This window comes from Hemitrygon akajei, chromosome 22 (genome assembly GCF_048418815.1).
Source record: "Hemitrygon akajei chromosome 22, sHemAka1.3, whole genome shotgun sequence".
Classification (NCBI taxonomy): domain Eukaryota; kingdom Metazoa; phylum Chordata; class Chondrichthyes; order Myliobatiformes; family Dasyatidae; genus Hemitrygon; species Hemitrygon akajei.
In genome coordinates, this window is record NC_133145.1 from 11,777,996 (window position 1) to 11,803,000 (window position 25,005).

General features: G+C 44.7%; 1 protein-coding gene across 1 annotated transcript in view; it reads right to left on the reverse strand.

Moving 5' to 3' along the window:
* Positions 1 to 1,008: 1,008 nt before the first annotated feature.
* Positions 1,009 to 25,005, reverse strand: part of galk1 (galactokinase 1) — a 46,497-nt gene continuing 22,500 nt past the window's right edge. Inside the window, exons 6-8 of the mRNA XM_073026697.1 lie at positions 13,977 to 14,127; positions 8,370 to 8,532; positions 1,009 to 1,718 (exon numbers count right to left, since the gene is read on the reverse strand). Coding sequence (XP_072882798.1) covers positions 1,647 to 1,718; positions 8,370 to 8,532; positions 13,977 to 14,127 — 386 coding nt within the window. The 3' untranslated portion in view covers positions 1,009 to 1,646. The remainder of the gene's footprint in view (positions 1,719 to 8,369; positions 8,533 to 13,976; positions 14,128 to 25,005) is intronic.

Consider the following 25,005-nt stretch of genomic DNA (forward strand, 5'->3'; position numbering starts at 1 on the left):
GGTAGGTGCTGTGGGATCGCAGTGATTTTTCTGAATCACAGGCTCTTTTAGAAGTTCAAGAATGAGAGGAAACTTGTTGCTTCATGATCATTTATTTTAAACAAAGGAACAGAGCATATGAACATAAAGATCCTCAGAGAAAGACAGAACAAGATACAAAGATGGCATCTTGGTGAATGCTGGCACTTCTGTATTTTAGGTAAGGCCACATTCCTGTGAACTAGAATGACCAATTCAAAGTCACAGCATGCGTGTTATGTACCAATGGTAACTTTAATGTAACTGCTATACCACTTTCCTGCCAGTAGGTGGAGACAAACCACATATTGTGAAAATATACGAGTTTGTTAAAATACAAATTGTTTGCCAGTAAAAACTATGATTTAGTCTTATAGTAATTCAACTAATACCAAAAGCAGAAAAAACAACCAATTCCAACAGTGCCTAGAAGGAGCTGCCAGATGCTATAGCAGAAACAGATGACTGACTTTCAAGGAGAGGCACGTGAGTGTACAGGGAACGGAGGGTCTGGATCATGTGTTTCATCTGGTACAGTCACTGGTGGCCAAAGGGTTTGTTCCTATACTGTTCTATGAAACATTCTCTAAATTTCACCAGGAAACAAAGTTATACCAGTTATTAACAATCTCCCCTCATTCCAAAAGGCACATCACTGACTCTGCTTCATACACTATTAACTTCTGTTTTAAGTCTTTCCTTACTGAATGAGTGGGAAGCAGTACAACGTTCTGTGGACTGAGCCCGCAGGAAGCTGGTTCTTAGTGTTTATAATCAAAATGCACTAAGTTGTGGAAGCCCTCTTCAACAGCACTGATAGTCTTGTTAACTGGCAATGCCCAGTCTGTATGGAGAGTGATGCCTACATAGTTCAGAAACAAGGGCATTATGTTATTCCTGAGAATCAATTCATCCAACAAGACTACTGAACCTCACATTAACAACTGTGACATCAGTACTGTATTCCAAGCAGTTGTGTGTGTGTGTGTGTGTGGGGGGGGGGGGGGGGGGGGGGGGTCATCCATCTGACATTCAGAGGTAGGGAATAATAAAGCCATTCAGTGCCCTAAACACCTTTACCATTCACTTAGATCAGGACTGAGCTGTCTGTACCTCCCTTGGTTCTGTAACCCTTAGTAAAGTCTGTGCCCAGTAGCTCTATGTTCCTATAAATCGAGGGTGTGGGTGACAGCCTGGAGACTCAAATATTCCAGAAAGTGGTTGCCATCCCAAAACTGTGCCATGTGACCACAAGAGAAAATCTACAGATGCTGAAAATCCAAGTAACACACACAAAATGCTGGAGGAACTCAACAGGGTCTCAGCCTGAAACGTCGATTGTACTCTTTTGTATAGATGCTGCCTGTCCTGCTGAGTTCCTCAAGCAGTTTGTATGTGTTCCATGTAACCAAAAGTTATGGTAGATCACTCCATTATGAGGCAGACCTCATGACTCGAGACCGACTGGACTACCATGTCTAGGGTGGTCCCCCATTGTTGATCAGCTATTGAGAGGCTGTTCTCTCTCTCTGTTGCATGTTTTGTATTTCAGGACACGGGATCAGATGAAGCTGCTCTGCTAGTTAGTAAGTAGATATCTGTATTGGGATGAACCCTCGGATCATCCCTCACAGTTGCAGTAGATGAGCACCTCTGGAAGGTTTGGTGATGTAAAATGTTGGTGTTCCACTGTAGGTGTCCTGTTGGTGAGAGACAAATGGTTAATTCGTCTGATGCATGCAAATTGTTAGGTTACAAGCCAATAGGACAGAAGATGTTGAGCTGACCTTCACTTGTCCTCTCATGTATCACTACATCACAATCCAGCCACAATGTAATTTGAGAAACTGTCCATCCCAGTCACCCAGTGTAAATAGAGTACAATTCTCTTCCACCTCTGACCAATGCCTCTTTGGGCTAGTACAACTTCTTCCAAAAAGTTCACAAGGGTATATCTGTGGTTCTCAGAACTAGAACAGTAAGATCATTCTAAGCATGTCTGTACAACAGAAAGGCAGGCAGCACAGCCTCCTGGACCTTCCCGTCATCTACTGTGGAGCTGTTAGACGACAGCAAGCAGGAGAGTCTGGGTCTTTGACCATGGGCTTCATCCATGTCCTTGAGACAAATAAAATACCCAGAGGCAAAACCCACCAGCCATGATGTGCCACGACCTGCTGGAAGTGAAGAACACTATGCTTCCCATGAGGCGGCGCCGCACAGCAGCAGCGGCCTTTCAGACCTGGTGTTACTTTAATTTAATTTTCTAATTTAAGTTTGATACACAATTTTCGATTAGGGCACATGGATAACAGAGCGGCTATCTACCATCGCCAGATACTACTACAATACAGAGATCGCCCAAAAACAAACCTCCACAAAGATCTGCTGGCTGAATTACACGACGTCGGCTTGCTGAGGGGAACGAGCCTACATTCCTCAGACTTGCCTGATGCTGGTAGCCGGAGATGGAGTCGTCGAAAGCAATGTACGAGGAAGCAGAAGCGAGGCAAACAGGCAGGGGTCCGTGCCAGGCTAAAAGCAAACCCTGGCCGGCCGGCACTCCCGTCCATTCTGCTCTCCAATGTCCACTCCCTGGACAATAAAATGGACTACATCCAACTCCAACGTAATACTCGGCAGGAGTACAGAGTTTGCTCCGCGTTTGTCTTCACAGAGACATGCCTCACTGATGGGATTTCGGACACTGTCATCCAGCTGGACGGGCTCGATCAGACAGATGCAGCTGTCTCCAGTAAGACACATTGATGTGTGTGCTTGTGGTGGCTTGTGTGTTTACATCGACATGGAATGGTGTAAGAACTCTGTGCTGGTTTCCAGACACTGCTCATCACTAGTGGAGTTTGTGGCTGTTAGATGCAGACCATTGTATTTGCCACAGGAACTCACCTGTCCTTACATTCGGTGTCTACATTCCCTCCAGCGCTAATGCTAAGGAGGCGCTCTGTGAACTGTACAGGGCTATTAGCAAACTGCAGAACGCACACCCTGATGGTCTGTTTATTGTCGCCGGTGATTTTAACCATGTGAACCTTAAGTCAGTGCTCCCCAAATTCCATCAGTATGTGGACTTTGCAATGAGGGGGGAGAACGCATTGGACCCGGTTTACACAAACATCCCCGATGCGTACCGGGCAGAGCCCCGCCCCCACTTCGGATACTCAGACCACATCTCTGTTATGCTAATCCCAGCATACAGACCGCTCGTCAGGCGCTCCAGACCAGTTCAGAAACAGGTGAAAACCTGGCCAGCAGGAGCCATCTCTGCTCTTCAAGACCGCTCTGAGCACACTGACTGGCACATGTTCAGGGAGGCTGCAGCCGATGGCGACTCTACCAACTTAGAGGAGTACACAGCATCAGTGACCAGCAACATCAGCAAGTGCATTGATGATGTTACTCTGTCCAAGACCATGACCACAGAGGTGCGTGCGCTGCTGAGGTACCGTGACTCCGCCTTCAGACAGGCAACAAGGCAGCTTTAACAACAGCAAGGACCAAACTGTCCCGAGCCATCAGAGGGGCAAAGCGTGCACACGCCCAGCTAATCCACAGTCACTTCCAGGACAGCAGCGACACGCGGCGCATGTGGAAGGGCATCCAGGACATCACCAAATACAAGACAACATCACCTGACTGTGCAGGTGATGCCTCCCTCCCAAATGCGCTGAATAACTTCTACGCCTGGTTTGAGGTGGAAAATGCCGTGGCGGCAAGGAAGTCCACCCCTCCTGTGAATGACCAGGTGCTGTGTCTCACTGTGGCCAACGTGAGAAGAACCCTGTGCAGGGTCAACCCACGGAAGGCTGCTGGACCAGACAACATCCCTGGTAGAGTGCTCAGAGGATGTGCAGACCAGCTAGCAGATGTTCTCACTGACATCTTCAACATCTCCCTGAGCAGCGCCACCATTTCAATGTGCTCCAAGGCCGCCACCATCGTCCCCGTGCCGAAGAAGTCTTCAGTGTCCTGCCTAAATGACTACCGTCCCGTTGCACTTACATCCATCATCATGAAGTGTTTCGAGAGGCTCGTCATGAGGCATATCAAGACCCTGCTGCTCCCCTCACTGGACCCCCTGCAGTTTGCGTACCGTCCCAACCACTCAACAGATGACACCATTGCCACCACCCTCCACCTGGCCTTAACCCACCCGGACAAAAAAGACACGTACGTTCAGATGCTGTTCATAGACTTCAGTTCAGCATTCAACACAATCATCCTTCAGAAACTGATTGGAAAGCTGAGCCTACTGGGCCTGAACACCTCACTCTGCAACTGGATCCTAGACTCCCTGACTGGGAGACCTCAGTCAGTCTGGATCAGGAGCAGCATCTCCAACACCATCACACTGAGCACAGGGGCTCCCCAGGGTTGCGTGCTCAGTCCACTGCTGTTCACTCTGCTGACCCATGACTGTGCTGCAACACACAGCTCGAATCACATCATCAAGTTCGCCGATGACACGACCATGGTGGGTCTCATCAGCAAGAACGACGAGTCAGCTTACAGAGAGGAGGTGCAACGGCTAACGGACTGGTGCAGAGCCAACAACCCGTCTCTTAATGTGAACAAAAGAGATGCTTGTTGACTTCAGGAGGGCACGAAGCGACCACTCTTCGCTGAACATCGATGGTTCCTCGTTAAGAGATTGTAAAGAGCACCAAATTTCTTGGTGTTCACCTGACGGAGAATCTCACCTGGTCCCTCAACACCAGCTCCATAGCCCAGCAGCATCTCTACTTTCTGTGAAGGCTGAGGAAAGTCCATCTCCCAACACCCATCCTCATCACATTCTACAGGGGTTGTATTGAGAGCATCCTGAGCAGCTGCATCACTGCCTGGTTCGGAAATTGCACCATCTCGGATCGCAAGACCCTGCAGCGGATAGTGAGGTCAGCTGAGAAGATCATCGGAGTCTCTCTTCCCGCCATCACGGACATTTACACTACACACTGCATCCGCAAAGGAAACAGCATTATGAAGGACCCCATGCACCCCTCATACAATCTCTTCTCCCTCCTGCCGTCTGGGAAAAGGCTCCGAAGCATTCGGACTCTTATGACCAGACTATATAACAGTTTCTTCCCCCAAGCTATCAGACTCCTCAATACCCGAAGCCTGGACTGACACCTTGCCCTACTGTCCTGTTTATTATTTATTATAATGCCTGCACTGTTTTTGTGCACATTATGCAGTCCAGTGTAGGTCTGTAGTCTAGTGTAGCTTTCTCTGTTTTTTTTATTACATAGTTTAGTCTAGTTTTTGTACTGTGTCATGTAACACCATGGTCCTGAAAAACGTTGTCTCATTTTTACTATGTACTGTACCAGCAGTTATGGTCAAAATGACAATAAAAGTTGACGACTTCAAGATGACAACACATCAGAATTCAGATTCAGCAGATGGAAATCTTCAGCAACACACACAAACTGCTGGAGGAACTCAGCTATTCAGCCCATATACATAAGAGGGGAAAAAACAGTTGAAGTTTTGGGCTAAGACCCTTCATCAGAATCCACGGTGAAGGGTGATGGGATGGGGTGGAGAGAATCAGGAAATGGAGAGATATGTCACTTTTGAATGTGGATTACAAAATCCTGTCCAAGCTCACAGCCAAAGAGACCAGGTCAGTCCTGTGACAGGTGATGTATCTGGCAGGAAAATCTCCGGCAGCCTTGGGCCACTCAGGAAAACTATTGCCCACATAATGGGGCAGGGGTATGGATATTTACCTGATAGGTTCTGGACCTGAAGGCAGCTTTCAGTAGGATATCCTGCACGTACATGATGGACCTGCTTACCAAAATGAGCTTTCAAGAAGGAAGGAAAAATGGAGAGTTACGGGCTGTGGAGGCAGGAAGGATTAGATTGTGGAGTAGATCCAAAGGTTAGCATAACATTGTGAGCTGGAGTTCATTCTGTACTCTTCTATGTTGTATGACTCAGGAATTCAATCAGTGGGGGCATGCAGCTCAAAGCCCCCCTGTACACAGACAATGCTGCTACCTTTTGCTCAGATTTATGGTCTCGGTCAGTTGATTGATCCGAATCTGCAAACAGTATGACCTGGCCTCAGGGGCCAGAGAACAGGAAGAGTGAGGCCATGCAATATTGATATAGAACATTACACAACACAGGACCTTCGAGTCACAATGTTGTGCTAATAATTAACCTATTCTAAGATTAATCCAACCTATTTTCTGCTATATAGTCCTCTATACTTCTATCATCCATGTGCCTAAGAGTTTTTTTTAAAAACACTCCTAATGTATCTGCCTCTACCACCACGCCTGGCAGGACATTCCATGCACCTACCGCTGTGTAAAGGAATTATCTCTGACATTCCCTTACACATTCCTCCAATCACCTTAAAATTAAGCCCCTTGTACTAGCCATTTCCACCCTGGGAAAATGTTTCTGGCTATCCACTCATCTATGCCCTGTAGTCACCTCTCATCCTCCTCCACTCTGAAGAGAAAAGCCCCAGCTTGTTGAATATATCTTCATAAGACATATCCGCTATTCCAGGCAGCATCTAACCAGGGTTTTTACAGAGCTGCAACATTACCTGCGGCTTCTGAACCCAATTCCACTCCCCTCCCCCCACAACTAATGAAGGCCAGCACACCATATGCCTTCTTAACAATCATATCAACTTTGAGGGATCAATGGATGTGGGCATTAAGATCCCTCTGTTCCTCTGAACTGCTAAGAATCCTGTATTCTGCCTTCAAATTCAACTTCACTCTTCCCCATTGAACTGCATTGGACACATTCTGAATGTAAATTAATCCTTGCACTATTTTTTGCATTTGTCATGTATATCTTTAATGACATGTGGCAGGGTGGAGATGCGTCTCAAGGTGCTCTGTCCCTCCACTACCCTGCAGGCGTAGCACCTGCTTAGCCCCCGATCAGGGTCATGTGATGCCATGTGAGCATATCATGCCTGACACCAGGCAGACAATCTCTGAAGAGTGTTGATAATGGCCAGGGTCACCCGTCTTGTAGACACTGCCCAGAAGGCAATGGCAAACTACCTCTGTAGAAAAATTTGCAAAGAAAAATCACAGTCATGGAAAGATTGTGACCGGCAATGTCATATGACATGGCACATAACGAACAAACAATCTTCTACGAATGAAGTTTATTTTTGAAATTTAAAACAAAATCACCTCATGACTAAGGCAGCACATCACCCATCTCTCCTCGCTGGGCTTTCACTCTACAACTGCTACTCCTTCCCGAGTCCAGGGCTGCTCCCTGAACCACAGCGTGGGTTCCATCCACATGGATGCAGAGAAGGCATGACCTTCAGAGTGTGTGCAGGGAACACCATCGTTCCACAGAGCCTCACAGAAGCCTTTCACCATCAATGCAAGCAGAACTGTGAGTATTCTTCCCATATTTGGATGCTGTCCAAAATTCATCTCTGTATGACCTCTACTACATAAAGGCAAACAATCCCCGACCCAATGGTGCTGCTAAATTAGGCAGTGTCAGCAGCCCTGCACCCTTCTGGCTGCTCTCCTTCCAAAAGTCTCACACTGGAATGGAAGTCATCTACAGGACAGATTGATGTCTGACAGCTCTGTCCTGGAACCAAGGTCAGTCCAACAGCTGTCACTGAGATACCCGTGCAAGATGCCTTTGCATATGTATGTGCTTGGGAGGTAATACATTGCCTACTTGACAGAATTCACCTTCAGGAGGGGTTCTCTACCAGCCCATCCCTACAGCACACCCCGGCCTTTACCATACGAGTTGAGACCATTGAAATACACAGCACACGAGCAGCCAAGCTCACCTTTCACTCTAACCTCTCCTCCCAGCTTTCCCCAAAAGCACACATCTACACTTCTGGATGTCCTAATTTCTCCAGAAGTCTCCGGTAATTTATGCAATAACTGTTCAGTCAGAAGTTTACAGGCACGGCAGAAACAGATCTGTTCGCTCCATGTAGAGAGGGTCTATGTTGTGAGCCACTGTTAGTCTGACTGAAAACCTATTTCCACATTCAGTAACTATGAGACCCATTGCACACTACAACAACTAAGCCTATGCAAAAAATGTTGACCATTCTCCACTTGAACTTGCTCTCAGTATTCACAGTTCTTTAGGAGAGTGAACTCCCAAAGTCCCATGTGAAATTCTTCTGATTTCACGACTCATTTTAAGGTAACATTCCACAGCAATCCTTATCAAATTACCGTGTGTACACATTTAAACACATGAACAGTAGGAAGGGGCAAGTTAACCATGGATTCCCAAATGCCAAAATGAGTGAATGCCACAGTATCCCTGTACGTTGCCTCTCCTCACATTACCTTAATTCGCTGGATAGTTTTCTCCACAGCTGCAGCTTCCAGTAAGGTAACTGTACAACCCCCAAAGCCTCCTCCAGTCATTCGACTGCCGTAGACACCTTCACCATTAACTGCTGCGGAAACCAGCTCATCCAGCTCCCGGCAACTGACGTCGTAATCATCTCTGTAAAAGTGAAGACCACAGACAGAAGGGTTAATCCCAATGCTTATCCCTCAGCACTTTATCCTGCCCCAAATTCTTCAAACTCCAAGGTTGATTTCAAAGCCCTGGTGACTCCCCCAATGCCTTATTCTTTAACATCCATCTCATCGAGCCCTAACAACTCCCCTCGATTCCATGTGGGAAGAAATGGACACAGTTGGAGGTAGAACATGGAAATTGCACAGAGACAGGGATGGGAGCAGTTTCTCACTGAAACCTTTCGAATGTTGAAAGGCCTAGACAGAGTAGATGTGGAAAGGATGTTTCCCATGGTGGGAGAGTCCAGGACAAGAGGGCACAGCCTCAGGATAGAGGGGCATCCATTTAAAACAGAGGTGCAGAGAAATTTATTTAGCTAAAGGGTGGTGAATTTGTGGAATTTATTGCCACAGGCAGTTGTGGAGGCCAGGTCGTTGAGCATATTTAAGGCAGAGCTTGATAGGTTGTTGACTAGACACAGCATCAAAGGTTATGGGGAGAAGGCTGGGGAGTGGGGTTGAGGAGAGGGAGGAAAAGGATCAGCCAATGGCGGAGCAGACTCCATGGGCCAAATGGCCTAATTCTGCTCCCGTGTCTTGTGTTATATGTAAAAGCACATGAATGACACATTATGCTACCCTGTCATGCGTGTGCCCCCAAGGAAAAAACAAAGCAGACATGCACCTTCCCACTTCCATGTTTTTCTTTCGATTATTTTTGAGTTACAAAACATAACAGTGGAGACAAATAAGTTTTAAAATGAACCCAAGACTACTACATTCCTGTTGAAGTGCAACACTTTTTTCCCTTGGCAATGGGAGGTAGAGATGTTCAACTAAAGGAAGTGCAGCACTTGATTTTGCAGGAAGAGGATGACAGTTGAGTTTAAAAGGCAGAAATCTGCGGGTTCATAAAAGAGAGTACTGGGTGATAATATTAATAACTAAATGTGAAGTAAAAATGGCTGGCTACATCGGAAATATAGACACGACTGATTGCACAACAGATAACTGGATCATGTATGCTGAACGAATTGAGCAGTATTTCGAAGCAAATGAAATAGCCAATAAAAAGTGAGTGCCAGTGTTACCAGGTGGAAGAGTATAGAGCTTAACTGCTCCAACCAAACCAGCCAAAATGAGCTTTGCTGATATCATGAAAGTAATGCAGAAGCATTTAGAACTGAAGCCACTATTGATTATAAACACTTCAGGTTTCATATGTGGAATCAAACAAAAACATTGTCAGTTCAGTGATCGGCTTAATGATGCACTGAGAGATCACTTAGCTTGTGGAATCTTACAAGAAAGCATTTAAAAATCAGCTCTTGACTGAAGCACAACTCACATTTAAAAGAGCAGCTGAAATCACTGTATTAATAGAAGCAGCAGCCAGAGACACGAGTGAGTTGGATTCAGGAGTGAAAGTGTGAACAAAATTGCAATATCTAAACAGAAACCTGCCTGTCTGGCTGAACAAATTGTGTTACAGTTGTGACAAGGGCTTGCATACACTAGACCAATGCAGATTTAAAGGCAAAACTTGCAGCAAAGGTTGAGTGGAGCCTATGGGAAACACCAGTGGTTCCAGTAGCCAAGAAGAATGGGTCTGTCAGGATCTGTGGTGATTTTAAGGTCATCATCAACCCAGAGCTGAAAATAGATCAATACCTTCTGCCCAGGGTACAGGATATTTTTGCAAACCTTTCTGGAGGAAAACACTTCAGCAAAGTGGACTTAGCTGAGGCCTACCTACAGATGGAGATGGAACAAGAGTCCAATGTTACTCACAAAGGGCTTTACCACTATAATAAGCTTAATTTTGGAGTCGCATCTGCACCAGGTATTGTGCCAAAAAGGTATGGACCAGGTGCTGCATGATTGCCCAGGCACACAGTGTTACCCGAACGTTATCATTGTTACTAGTGAGGAAGACACAAAGAACACCTCCAAAATCTCAAGACAGTTCTAAAAAGATTAGAAGATTGTGGGCTCAGAGCATGATGCAACAAATGTGAATTATTTACACCATATATGTCAAACTCAAGGCCCGCGGTGGAATTATCTTTGGCCCGCGAGATAATATCTAATTACTATTAAAGCTGGCCCCAGTAATCAAAGCGCCTATGGCGTATGATATGGCTAATGCTGAGTTTATTCAGGTACCAGATTTTCAGGGTTTTTAGTGTTTATTCGGCAGTCTTCTTCATAAGAAACGGAATTTGTAAAGTGAAACACTTTGTAGTTATAGCAGAGACTGAGACACATGACAGCAGGCTGAAAAAACGGAGGCAACGAAAGCTCCGTTCGCACGCGTCCGACTGATCCGGCCCGCATGAAGCTGCATTTTGCTCAATCCGGCCAGTGACCTAAAATGAGTTTGACACCCCTGATTTACACCAAGCATCACTTACTGTGGTCACACCACTGACACACAAAAATTACCCAAGTATGTGAGAAATTTCCAGCAATGGTGGATACCATAAGGCCAAAGGACATGTCACAGCTGCCGTCCTTTTCAGGATCTGTCAGTCCTGTCAAACCTGGCTACTGTGCTCCACTCATTACTACAGATCAGGAAGAACTGGCAATGGACAAGCAGTGTGAGGTGGCTTTCAAAATGGTAAAGAAATGGTGACATCAGACACTGTACTCACACATCATGATCCATTGTCCAGTGAAGCTTGCCTGGGACACCTCGCCTTATGGTATAATTACAGTCATGTCACGTTATTAGCAATGGAAGTGAACACTCCATAGCCTTTGCATCACATTACCTTACCGCTGCAGAAATATTATGCACAGGCTGACAGAGAGGCCTTGAGTCTGGTTTGGGTATAAAACGTTTCAACCAGTATTTGTACGGGAGAGAGTTTACCCACATTATTGATCATCCACCACTGGTGTCCATTTTCAATCCACAGAAGGGTGTTCCACTAACTGCAGCTGCACAAATGCAGAGACGGGCTCTGTTTCTCGGAGGAAACGAGATCAAGATCGAATTCAAGAGGGAAACTAATCAGAGAAATGCTGATGGATTCCTCCGTTTACCCTTGGAAAAGGAAATACCTGAAAAATTTTCAAGAGGATACTCCTCGCCGTATTCACCGTAATACAAATCAAATGTCTCCACAGCCACCCAAAATGCCACGAATCTGCAAAAGAAATCCCAGTTCCCCCACTTTTATCATTGCAAGATGAACTTGGCCTCGAAGTGGGTTGCCTAATGTGGAAATTGCCAGTTCTTGTACCATCCAAGCTGAGAGCTTCATCTAGCCATGGTCAAAATGGAAGTGTCGGCTCAAAGCTCTGTCTGGTGGTCTGGGATCAAGCAGCTTACCATCCACTGCTCCAGAAGCCAACTTGTCCAGAGGATAGGAGTCCAGAGCGGTCAGGACCACTTCCTGCTGTCCCAGAGTCAACCACACCGAGGAGGCCCCAGACCCTGAGATTGCTTCAAAGCCACAAGTCTCAAACAGAGTGATTCCCCACCCCCACCCCCACCTTGTCAGGAAAGATGTCATCCCACAGGAGTGAGAAATCCTGCACAGCCATTAAATCTTTAGGCTAAATAGGACCATTTAAAATTTACTTTGCTGTGGATGTCTGTATAGTAATTGCATTATTTAGAGTACTGTGCATATATGATGACTAGAGAGCAATACATCACACATTTGAGTTGAGGTGCATTCTATTTGTATATTGACTTGGAATTCACAGCTAAGCAGGGAGGAGTGTTGTATATTTAATATTTCAGTAATATTTGAATAATATTGTAGACATATTGTTTGATTAAGCATTCTTTGTTTACATAATTCATTACAGGTTATTTGTAAAAGTACATGAATGTACATACTTCATTACGCCACATATGTGCGCACCTAACGAAAGTAAAAACGAAGTAGACATGCATCCCGTGTTTTTCTTCCGATTAGTGTTGGAGTTACAGAACATTAACACTCACTTTGCAGCATTGTAAAACCAGCTCGGATGAAAAATTCACTGTTTCTCCCTCTGTTCAAACTGCTGCACTATTTCAATCTGCTTTACTTCTGAGTTCCGGTTCCCATAGTGTGCCCCATTTCTGAGGATATTGGTCACCTAAACACCTTTTAGCTTTTAGGCAGAGCACTGGAAACTGGTTAACACTGATACAAATCTCTCACTTCAGGCAATGGAGACAGGTTTGGGGGTACAGCCCTGCCACTAGATTTAGTTGTGACAATTTTTAGAAGCGTTAACCCTGGAAGATTAACTCTAGTCCTCTACTCGCTGATCCTGCCTGATCTGGCGAGCACTTCCAGAATATTTTTTTCTTTATCTGTGGAGCATCAAGTGGAAAGTATATAATTGAATAAACTATTTGGGCTGTTTTTCCAATGTTCAAAGTAAATTTATTATCAAAGTACATATATGACACCATATACAACCCTGAGATTCATTTTCTTGTGGGCAATACAAGAAACACAATAGAATCAATGAAAGACTCCACCCAGCAGGACAGAGAAACAACGTGCAAGTTGTGCAAATACCAAGAGAAAGAGGAGAAAAGAAAAATAAATCATAAACAAACAATAAATATCAACAACATGAGAAGAGTCCTTGAAGATGAGTCCATAGGTTGTGGGAATAGTTCAGTGAACTTGAGTTAAGTTATGCCTTCTGGTTCGAGAGCCTGATGGCCAAGGGGTATTAACTGCTCCTGAATTTGGCAGTGCAGGTCCTGAGGCTCCTGGACCTTTGTCCTGAGGGCAGCAGCAAGAAGACAGCGTGCCCTGGATGCTGGGGTCCTTGATGATGGATTCTGCTTTCCTGCAATAGCACTCCATGTAGATGTGCTCAGTGCTTTACTCATGATGGAACCGCCATAGCCACTATTTTTTGTAGGCTTTTCTATACAAGGCTGTTGGTGTTTCCATACCAGGCTGTGATGAAACCAGTCAATCTATTCCGCACCACACATCTATTTGCCGAAGTTTTAAGCCAGATGCCGAATCTTCACAAACTTCTAAGAAAGTTGAGGTGCAGTTGTGCTTTCTTTGTATGTGGGATCCAGAATATATCCTCAAAGAATACCAAAGAGGAATTTAAAGTTGCTGATCCTCTCCACCTCTGACCCCTGATGAGGACTGGCTCATGGACCTCTGGTTTCCTCCTCCTGTAGTCAATAAACATCCCTAGCTAACACTGAGTGAGAGGCTGCTGTCGAGGCAACACTCAGCTGAGTTTTCAATCTCCCTCCTATATAATGATCTACTACCACCTTTGATTCAGCCTGTGATAGCGGTGTCATCAGCAAACTTAAATATCGCATCAAAGCTCCTATGCGAATGATGGCATTTCCTACAAGTGCTGATATTCTAGAGAAGGCTATCTCATCAACACTGTAATACAAAACTTCCCACCCTCCATCAAACCCCGAGATACCTCAGTGAATTGTGACTCTGCACCATCAGATTCCCAAACTCCCGGTAATTCCTGGATTTCAGAGCATCAGCCGCCTCAGCTGTCCGTTTGATTTCACTGATCACGTGACGGGCTCTGCGATACACCTCAGTATCCAGACGCGCCTTTGCAGCTAATGGAAGAAAGGGGGTGAGGAGGGGGCGGCAGAGGATAAGGTGAAGCACAGAAAGGGGGTTGGAGGAAGGGGGAAAGGGGAGGAAGGGGGAAAGGGGAGGAAGGGGGAAAGGGGAGGAAGGGGGAAAGGGGAGGAAGGGGGAAAGGGGAGGAAGGGGGAAAGGGGAGGAAGGGGGAAAGGGGAGGAAGGGGGAAAGGGGAGGAAGGGGGAAAGGGGAGGAAGGGGGAAAGGGGAGGAAGGGGAAAGGGGAGGAAGGGGGAAAGGGGAGGAAGGGGGAAAGGGGAGGAAGGGGGAAAGGGGAGGAAGGGGGAAAGGGGAGGAAGGGGGAAAGGGGAGGAAGGGGGAAAGGGGAGGAAGGGGAAAGGGGAGGAAGGGTATGGAGGGATCATACGAATGAAGAGAGGTGGAGCAAAGTGTGCAGAAGGAAGATAAAAAAGAAAAACATTTGGAAAGTGCAGGTATGGGATGAGACATGAAAAGAAGGAAATGGGGATGAGAGATGCGGTGAGAGAGGATGAGGTAGAGAAATGGAGAGATGCATCATTACAGTAAGAACAAATACAATTTATTAACTTTGTTCCTATTTATTTACAATGCCTATGAATATTCATGTTCTAAATGACAGCACTTAATTTTCCAACGAATTTCACATCAAAAATACCTTCCAAAGACTCAGAACATTCCAAATTCTATCAGAAATGACATCAGAGCAACCAATTTACCATACAAGCTCCCACACACAGCAGCAAGACCTACCTTTACTGTGCTCATTTTCTTTTGAAACCAGAAGGCAAGAAAGCATAAGATTTCAATTTGATTCAAGTCTGTCATTCAACCATACAAGAATACCCATGAACACAGCCAAACAAGGCAGCATTACTAGAGTCAGGGTGCTAAAACCGCATTACCAGCCGTCACACAGAACACCACATTCACAGAATAAGAGTCTCGAACCACTCTCCCCAAGACCCCCCGAAACACTGCAGCTTGATGCCCAGTCCTCGCACGTACAAGTCAACAAACTCACGTACAGCATCAGTAAAATCCAACGCAGAACACGCATGCATACAGTGCAGACCCGCCCAGCCCACCGAAAATATCTGATGACCTGCCCCAATGCCTGCAGGGTGATAGATACCCTATGTAATGCCCAGTCATCACATTACAAGCACATATAAAAAATTAGTAAAAACAGAAGAATGCAAAATATGAATGTATATAGTCCAGCCCACCAAGATCATCTCCCGATCGGCCCTGACGTCAGTTAATTGAAATCAGCTAAGTCAGTTACTGATGCTTGGCTGTTTAAAGTTAAACCATTTTACTGAGTGGTGTTGATGGAAGGTATTTAACAAAGCACCTCAGCTAAATGTAAAATATAGAGAGCTTATAAAAATTATTCACCACCCCCCTTGGAAGTTTTCATATTTTATTGTTTTACAACATTGAATCACAGTGGATTTAATTTGGCTTTTTTAATACTGATGAACAGAAAAAGACTCTTGTGTCAAAGTGAAAACAGATCTCCACAAAGTGATCTAAATTAATTAACAAATATAAAACAAAATAACTTAACACACCAAATCATCACTGGTGCAGCCAATTGGTTTTAGAAGTCACATAATTAGTTACAAGGAGGTCATCGTGTGCAGTCAAGGTGTTTCAGTTGATTATAGTAAAAATGCCCCTGTATCTGGAAGGTCCAACTGCTGGTGAGTCAGTATCCTGGCAAAAACTACACCATGAAGACAAAAGAACTCTCCAAGCAATCCTGTGAAAAGATTACTGATAAGCACAAGTCAGGAGATGAATACAAGAAGATTTCCAAGTCACTGACTATCGCTCGGAGTACAGTTAAGTCAATCATCAATAAATGTAAATCTGCCTAGAGCAGGCCACCCTCAAAAACTGAGTGACTATGTAATAAGGAACTAGTGAGAGGGGCCAGCAGGAGACTAATAACAACCCTGGAGGAGTTTCAAGCTTCAGTGGCTAAGATAGGAGAGACTGCGCAAACAACTGTTGCTGGGTGCTCCACCAGTCGCGGCTGCATAGGAAAATGGCAAAGAGAAAATCACTGTAGGAAAAAAAAACACATGAAATCTCAGCTAGAGTTTGCCAGAAGGCATATGGAAGACTCTGAAGTCAGCTGGAAGAAGGTGCTATGGTCTGATGAAGCATGGTGGTGGCTGCATCACACTGTGGGGATGCTTCACTGCAGCAGGCCCTGGAAGGCTTGTGAAGGTAAAACGAATGCAGCAAAATAAAGGGAAATCTTGGAGAAAAACCTATTGCAGTCTGCAAGGGAACTGCAACTTGAGAGAAGATTTGTTTTCTAGCAAGACAATGACTCCAAGCATAAAGCCAATGCTACACAGGAATGGCTTAAAAACAACAAAGTTACTGTATCGTCCTGGAGTGGCCAAGTCACACAGTCCAGACCTCAATCCAATTAAGAACTTCTGGCTGGAAAAGTGCTGTTTGCACACGATCTCCATCCAATCTGACAGAGTTTGAGAGCAGTTTTGTAAAGGAGAATGGGGAAAATTGCATTGTCCAGATGTCCAAAGCTGATAGACAGCTATCAACACAGACTCAAAGCTGTAATTGCTGCCAAAAGTGCATCTATAAATACTGACTTGAAGGAGGTGAATACTTATGCAATCACTTTTGTGTTTTATTTTTGTAATTAATTTAGATTACTTTGTAGAGATCTTTGCTAGGTATACATGGTGAGGTAGTAAATTGGATTTGACATTGGCTCAATGGGAGAAATCAGAGAGTGGTAGTGGAGGATTGCTACTCTGAGTGGAGGCCTGTGACTAGTGGTGTGCCACAGGGATCAGTGCTGGGTCCATTGTTATTTGTCATCTATATCAATGATCTGGATGATCATGTGGTAAATTGGATCACCAAATTTGCTGATGATACAAAGTTTGGAGGTGTAGTGGACAATGAGGAAGGTTTTCAAAACTTGCAGAGGGATCTGGACCAGCTGGAAAAATGGGCTGAAAAATGGCAGATGGAGTTTATTACAGACAAGTGTAACGTATTGCACTTGGAAGGACAAACCAAGGTAGAACATGCAAGGTAAATGGTAGAGCACTGAGGAATGTAGTAGAACAGAGGGATCTAAAGAGAGCTTTTGGTACATTGGCCTTTATAAATCAAAGTATTGAGTATAAGAGTTGGAATGTAATGGTGAGGTTGTATAAGGCATTGGTGAGGCTGAATTTCGAGTATTGTGTGCAGTTTTGGTCACCAAATTACAGAAAGGATATTAATAAGGTTGAAAGAGTGCAGAGCAGGTTTACAAGGATGCTGCCGGGACTTGAGAAACTGAGTTACAGAGAAAGGTTGAATAGTTAGGACTTCATTCCCTGGAGCGTAAAAGAATGAGGGGAGACTTGGTAGAGGTATAATAAAATTATGATGGGTATAGATAGAGTGAATGCAAGCAGGCTTTTTCCACTGAGGCTAGGGGTGATAAAAAAAAAACAGGACATGGGTTAAGGATGAATAGGTAAAAGTTTAAAGGGAACATTGGGGGGGGGCTTCTTCACACAGAGTGGTGGGAGTGTGGAATGAGCTGTCAGATGAAGTGGTAAATGCGGGCTCACTTTTAACATTTAAGAAACACTTGTCAGGTACATGGATGAGAGGTGTATGGAGGGATACGGTCCAGGTGCAGGTGCGTGGGACTAGGCAGAAAAATGGTTCGGCACAGCCAAGAAGGGCCAAAAGGCCTGTTTCAGTGCTGTAATGTTCTATGGTTCTATCTGTTTTGACACAAAAGGGTCTTTACCTGGTGATCAGTGTCAAAAAAAGCCAAAATCCACTGTGATTCAATGTTGTAGAACAATAAAACATTAAAACTTCCAGAGGGGGTGAATATTTTTTATAGGCACTGCATGCTCCCAGTGACCTAAACACATTGATAGAAGGAGAGTCCCCCTTTGCAGCAGCAAGAACCACAAGCAGTCACCACCCTGCACTCGAGACCCTGAGGACTTTGTAGAAATGTGTGTAGAGATGTGATCACACCACAGTTTACAAGTGTGCAGTCAAACGGATTGCATAACTATTGGGCAGTCCTGGAGGACCCGATAATCCAGATGTTCTTTTCTTTCCTTAATCTTTTGGGATGAATTGCTTCCACTTGGGTCTGAGGAACTCTGTCAGTCTGGGAAGTGCCAGTTTATCAGGAGGAAAGATTATTTTAATAAAAACACTAACATGCTTGCAGACACTTCAACTGTGAATTGCTGGGGTCGTCTATTGTATCCAGTGCTCACGATACAGCCTCCTCGACATCGGTGAGATCCATCATAAATTGGGGGTTCATTTTGTCGAGCCCTTCCATCCCATCTGCCAAAAGCGGAACTTCCCGCTAGCCCAGCATTTTAATTACAATTCCTATTCCCATTCCAACACGTCGGTCCATGGCCCCCTCTTGTGCCACAATGAGATCACCCTTAGGGTGGAAGAGTAAGTAACACCTTACATTTCGCTTGGGTAGCCTCTAACCTGATGACATGAATATTGATTTTTCCTTCTGTGAACAAATTTCCCTCTCCCTCCCCTCTTCTTCTATTCCCCAGTCCAGCCTCTGACCTCTTCTCACCTGCCTGTCACCTCCTCCTGGGTCCCCTCTTCCTTTTTCCTGTGGTCCACTCTAGTCTCCTATCCGATTCCTTCTTCTCCAGCCCTTAACCTTTGCTACCCATCAAGCTTCACCTGTCAGCTTCTAGCTATCCTCCTTCTCCCCCCACCCACCTTTTAACTCTGGCACCTCCCCCTTCCATTCCAGTCCTGAAGAAGGGTCTCAGCCCACAACGTTAAATGTTCGTTCATTTCAACAGGTGCTGCTTGAACTGCTGAGTTCCTCCAGCGTTTTGTGTTGCAAATGGGGAATAGGAATTAAACACTTTCACCTGCCTTCATGTAACATTATCTATAACCCTACACATTGGTACGAATGGTGGTGGACCCACGGGAGAAGATTCTAAGGACAACCATCAACAATGTTGCACATTTCCCTGGAAAGTGAATGCAAGGGATAAGACTGAAACTCTTGCCACCATATTTGGCCAGAAACAATGGGTGTATTTTCTCCTGAAATTTCCACTATACCAGGCATCAACCAAAATAATAAATGTTCCAATGAACCTGATGAATTTAGAAAGGTGGGTGGGAAATGGAACTAGGTGACTGAGAAGACTTTGTGGCAAATATCACTTGCTGAGTCTGATCCTAAACCACTGTTTCCAACAAGCTGAATAATGGATCACCAGAGTTCTAATGTATTGGCCAATATAATTCACTGTGGTTCAATAAATGGTTAACAGCACTGGATACAGCAAATACCATGGGACTAGATAACATCCCAGCTGCAGTACTAAAGACCTTTGCTCCAGCTGTGCCATTTGCCAAGCATTTCCAGTGTCACTATGATGTTAGTATCTACCTAACCATGTGGAAAATGCAGGACAAATTCAATCTGCCTAATTACCATCTAGCAGACCTGAAAGTGATTGACGATGTAGTCAGATCGCACTTTTTACCAGTAACCGGACAACTTGCGGTTTTTTGCTGGGACAACTCTGCTGAAGATTCATCGCAGTCTTGGTCTAAGGAGCTGAGTTCCAGAAGTGAAGTGAGAGCGACAACTCAGTGGTAGTTGGGGATTAAATTATCTCAGACCAGAACAGTGAACACTGTAGTTGGCCTTGGCAGATGTGGTGATGGCCACAGACAGGGTTGGTTACAGGTCTGTGAAAGTCTCTGAGAATACTGAGGTCGCATCTAAGACTGAATTGGAAATAGTTCATTTTCAGTTCCTACAGGGCCAAAGTGAACTGTGATGAGGTAGAGACGGTCTGGTAAGCACACCTATTTTTTGGTGGTACCCAAGACAATGCTAATTCTTGGGTTGTTTTCATGGTAATAAGAGATAATCAGAACCCTTGGCTAAGATAGAAAAATACTTACATTAGGTTTGGACTACCATACCTATGAGAAGAATTAAGTCTTTGTTATAAGCTTATCACCCAAAGTGATACTGGGATCAAATGATGGGCTTGGTGCCAATAATTAATGCATTGGTGAAAACTGGAAGATGGAGCTATAGCAACCCATGGTCCAGCTGAAATGGGATGAACATGGCTGAAGGGCATCGGGTCCAGACTAGACTGCCAGCGGAAAGAGTCCTAAAGGAGAGAGACAAGTCCTGGAAATGGAATTTAACTCCTCGTTGAACCCTGAACCATAATGCGAACCTGGTCTCAAACTATAAAGGGTGACTCGGAGTGTGAGACTTGAACCTGTGGGTACCACATCTGATTGCAACCAAGATACAGAACGCATTTAGAGCACTTCTACTCTGTCCTAGTTTTTTGTTAAATTTGAAAGCACATGTTTTGTCAGTTGCCAGTAGTGTCTTTAATATATGAATTCTGGACAATGCCTTTGCATCCGACAGCACTTAGCCAAATGCTACCCTGGTAAAAAGCTAAATTCAAAGGGAAAACACTCCAACGGTTGGAGTCATAGCTCACACAAAGGAAGAAGGGTGTAATCATAGGAACTCAATTATCCCAGTCTCAGGACATCATTGCAGAAGTTTGGGACAGTATTCCAGCTCTAAACATCTTCAGCTGCTTCAATGACCTTCCTTCTATCACAAGGTCAGGAGTTATGTTTGCTAGTTACATAACATTAAATTCCATTTGCAGCTTCGTAGCAAATGAAGCAGTCCATCCCTGCCTACAGAGACCTAGACAACATTCAGGCATGGGCTGAGGGGCAGGTTGTACAGTGGCATGCAGAAGTTTGGGCACCCCGGTCAAAATTTCTGTTACTGTGAATAGTTAAGTGAGTAGAAGATGAACTGATCTCCAAAAGTCAAAGTTAAAGATGAAACATTCTTTTCAACATTTTAAGCAAGATTAGTGTATTATTTTTGCTTTGTTCAATTTTAGAGTGGGAAAAAAAGGAAAGGAGCACCGTGCAAAAGTTTGGGTACCCCAAGAGATTTGAGCTCTCAGATAACTAAGGTCTCAGACCTTCATTAGCTTGTTAGGGCTACGGCCTGTTCACAGTCATCATTAGGAAAGGCCAGGTGATGCAAATTTCAAAGCTTTATAAATACCCTATCTCCTCAAACCTTGTCCCAACAATCAGCAGCTATGGGCTCTTCTAAGCAGCTGCCTAGCACTCTGAAAATTAAAATAAATGATGCCCACAAAGCAGGAGAAGGCTATAAGAAGATAGCAAAGCGTTTTCAGGTAGCCGTTTCCTCAGTTCGTAATGTAATGAAGAAATGGCAGTTAACAGGAATGGTGGAGGTCAAGTTGAGGTCTGGAAGACCAAGAAAACTTTCTGAGAGAACTGCTCATAGCATTGCTAGAAAGGCAAATCAAAACCGCTGTTTGACTGCAAAAGATCTTCGGGAAGATTTAGCAGACTCTGGAGTGGTGGTGCACTGTTCTACTGTGCAGTGACACCTGCATAAATATGACCTTCACGGAAGAGTCATCAGAAGAAAACCTTTCCTGCATCGTCACCACAAAATTCAGCATCAGAAGTTTGCAAAGGAACATCTAAACAAGCCTGGTGCATTTTGGAAACAAGTCCTGTGGACTGAAGAAGTTAAAATAGAACTTTTTGGCCACAATGAGCAAAGGTATGTTTGGAGAAAAAAGGATGCAGGATTTCATGAAAAGAACACCCCTCCAACTGTTAAGCATGGGGGTGGATCGATCATGCTTTGGGCTTCTGTTGCAGCCAGTGGCACAGGGAACATTTCACTGGTAGAGGGAAGAATGAATTCAATTAAATACCAGCAAAAACTGGAAGTAAACATCACACCGTCTGTAAAAAAGCTGAAGATGAAAAGAGGATGGCTTCTAAAACAGGATAACGATCCTAAACACACCTCAAAATCCACAATGGACAACCTCAAGAGGCACAAGCTGAAGGTTTTGCCATGGCCCTCACAGTCCCCCGAGCTAAACATCATTGAAAATCTGTGGATAGACCTCAAAAGAGCAGTGCATGCAAGACGGCCCAAGAATCTCACAGAACTATAAGCCTTTTGCAAGGAAGAATGGGTGAAAATCCCCCAAACAAGAATTGAAAGACTCTTAGCTGGCCACAGAAAGCATTTACAAGCTGTGATATTTGCCAAGGGGGGGTGCTACTAAGTTCTTACCATGCAGGGTGCCCAAAATTTTGCTTCAGGCCCTTTTCCTTTTTTGTTATTTTGAAACTGTAAAAGATGGAAATAAAAAAGTAATCTTCCTTAAAGTATTAAAGAAATGTGTCAGCTTCAACTTTATGCCTTTTGGAAATCAGGTCATCTTTTACTCGCTTAGCTATTCACAGTAACAGAAATTGTGAACAGGGGTGCCCAAACTTTTGCATGCAACTGCACGTGCCAGAGAAATGCCAGGTAACAATCATCTCCGATAGGAACCTTTAACATTCAAAGTCAATGTCAATACAATTCTGTTTAGGCCATTCACTCCATCCAGTCTACTCCACCATTCCATTATGGCTGATTTATTATCTCTTTCAATTCCATTCTCCTTCCTTTTCCATGTAATGTTTGACACCCTTAATAATCAGGAACCTATCCAGTTTCTGCCTGAAATATAACCCAATCACTTGGCCTCCACAGATGTCTGTGACAATGAATTCCACCCTCTGGCTAAAGGAAGTCCTCCTCATCCTGTTTTAAAGGAATTTCCTCTATTCTGATTTTGTGCTCGTCGGTCCTAGGACTCCAATGCTATGGCATACCCTCTCCACTTCCACAAGAGCTAGGCCTTTCAGTATTCAATAGGTTTCAATGAGAAACCCCCTCACTCTTCTAAACTCATGGAATCATTCTCGTGAACCTCCTCAGGACCTTTTCTAATGGCTGCACATTTAGTAAACATAGAAAACCTACAGCACAATACAGGCCCTTCGGCCCACAAAGCTGTGCCGAACATGTCCTTACCTTAGAAATTACCTAGGGTTACCCATAGCCCTTTATTTTTCTAAGCTCCATGTACCTATCCAGGAGTCTCTTAAAAGACCCTATCGCATTCACCTCCACCATTGTCGCCATTAGCCCATTGCACGCACTCACCACTCTCTGCGTAAAAAAACTTACCTCTGACATCTCCTCTGTACCTACTTCCAAGCACCTTAAAACTGTGCCCTCTCGTGCTAGCCATTCCAGCTCTGGGGAAAAGCCTCTGACTAGCCAAACGATCAATGCTTCTCATCATCTTATACAGCTCTATCAGGTCACCTCTCATCCTCCTTTGCTCCAAGGAAAAATGGCTGAGTTCACTCAAGCTAGTCTCGTACGGCATGCTTCCCAATATCTAGGCAACATCTTTGTAAATGTCCTCTGCACCCTTTCTATGGCTTCCACATCCTTCCTGTAGTGAGGCGACCAGAACTGAGTACAGAACTCCAAGTGGGGTCTGACCAGGGTCCTATACAACTGCAACATTACCTCTCGGCTCCTAAACTCAATACCATGATTGATGAAGGCCAATACACAGTACGCCTTCTTAACCACAGAGTCAACCTGCGCAGCTGCTTTGAGCGTCCTGTGGACTCGGACCCCAAGATCCCTCTGATCACACTGACCCCACTGACCTCGGACCTCAAGATCACACTGCCAAGAATCTTACCATTAATACCATATTCTATCATCGTATTTGACCTACCAAAATGAACCACCTCACACTTATCTGGGTTGAACTCCATCTACCACTTCTTAGCCCAGTTTTGCATCCTATCAATGTCCCGCTGTAACCTCTGACAGCCCTCCACACTATCTACAACACCCCAACCTTTGTGTCATCAGCAAATTTACTAACCCCTCCCTCCACTTCTTCATCCAGGTCATTTATAAAAATCACGAACTGTAGGGGTCCCAGAACAGATCCCTGAGGCACACCACTGGTGACCGACCTCCATGCAGAATATGACCTGTCTACAACCACTCTTTGCCTGCTGTGGGCAAGCCAGTTCTGGATCCACACAGCCATGTCCCCTTGGATCCCATGCCTCCTTACTTTCTCAATAAGCCTTGCATGGAGTACCTTGTCAAATGCCTTGCTGAAATCCATATACACTACATCTACTGCTCTACCTTCAAGAATGTGTTTAGTCACATCCTCAAAAATTTCAATCAGGCTCGTAAGGCACGACCTGCCCTTGACAAAGCCATGCTGACTACTCCTAATTATATCATACCTCTCCAAATGTTCATAAATCCTGCCTCTCAGTATCTTAATTAGACAAAGAGCCCAAAACCAATCATAATCTTCCAAGTGTGGTCCTACAAATGCCTATAAAGAGTCAGAATAATATTCTTGCTTTTATATTCAAAATAAAATGGTAACACTGTATTTGCAATGACCGACTCAACCTGCAATTTAACCTTCAGGGAATCCGTCCTGAGGACTCTGAAGTCCCTTCGCACCTCTCATTTTCCAAATTTCTCCGATTTAGAAAATAATCTATGCCTTTATTCCTTCTACCAGATTGCATGACCATACAGTTCCTTACACTACATTCCATTTGCCACTTCTTTGCTCATTCTCCCAATCTGTCCAAGTCTTTTTTCTGGGAAGTCCACATCAAACATGTGGAGGGCACAGAGTACAGGAAAGGCAAGTTCCTGTGAGAAGGAAGGACGGGATGGAAAGATAAAGAGAACCTTGGATGTCCAGGGAGGTGTTGAAGCCAGAAAGGAACGAGGAAAGCCAGGGGAGTCCTTGGCAAGTAGGATTTAAGGTGAATCCCAAGACATTCCAGATGTACATCAAGAGCAAGAGGATAACTAACTAAGGAAAGGTGGGGGAAGCT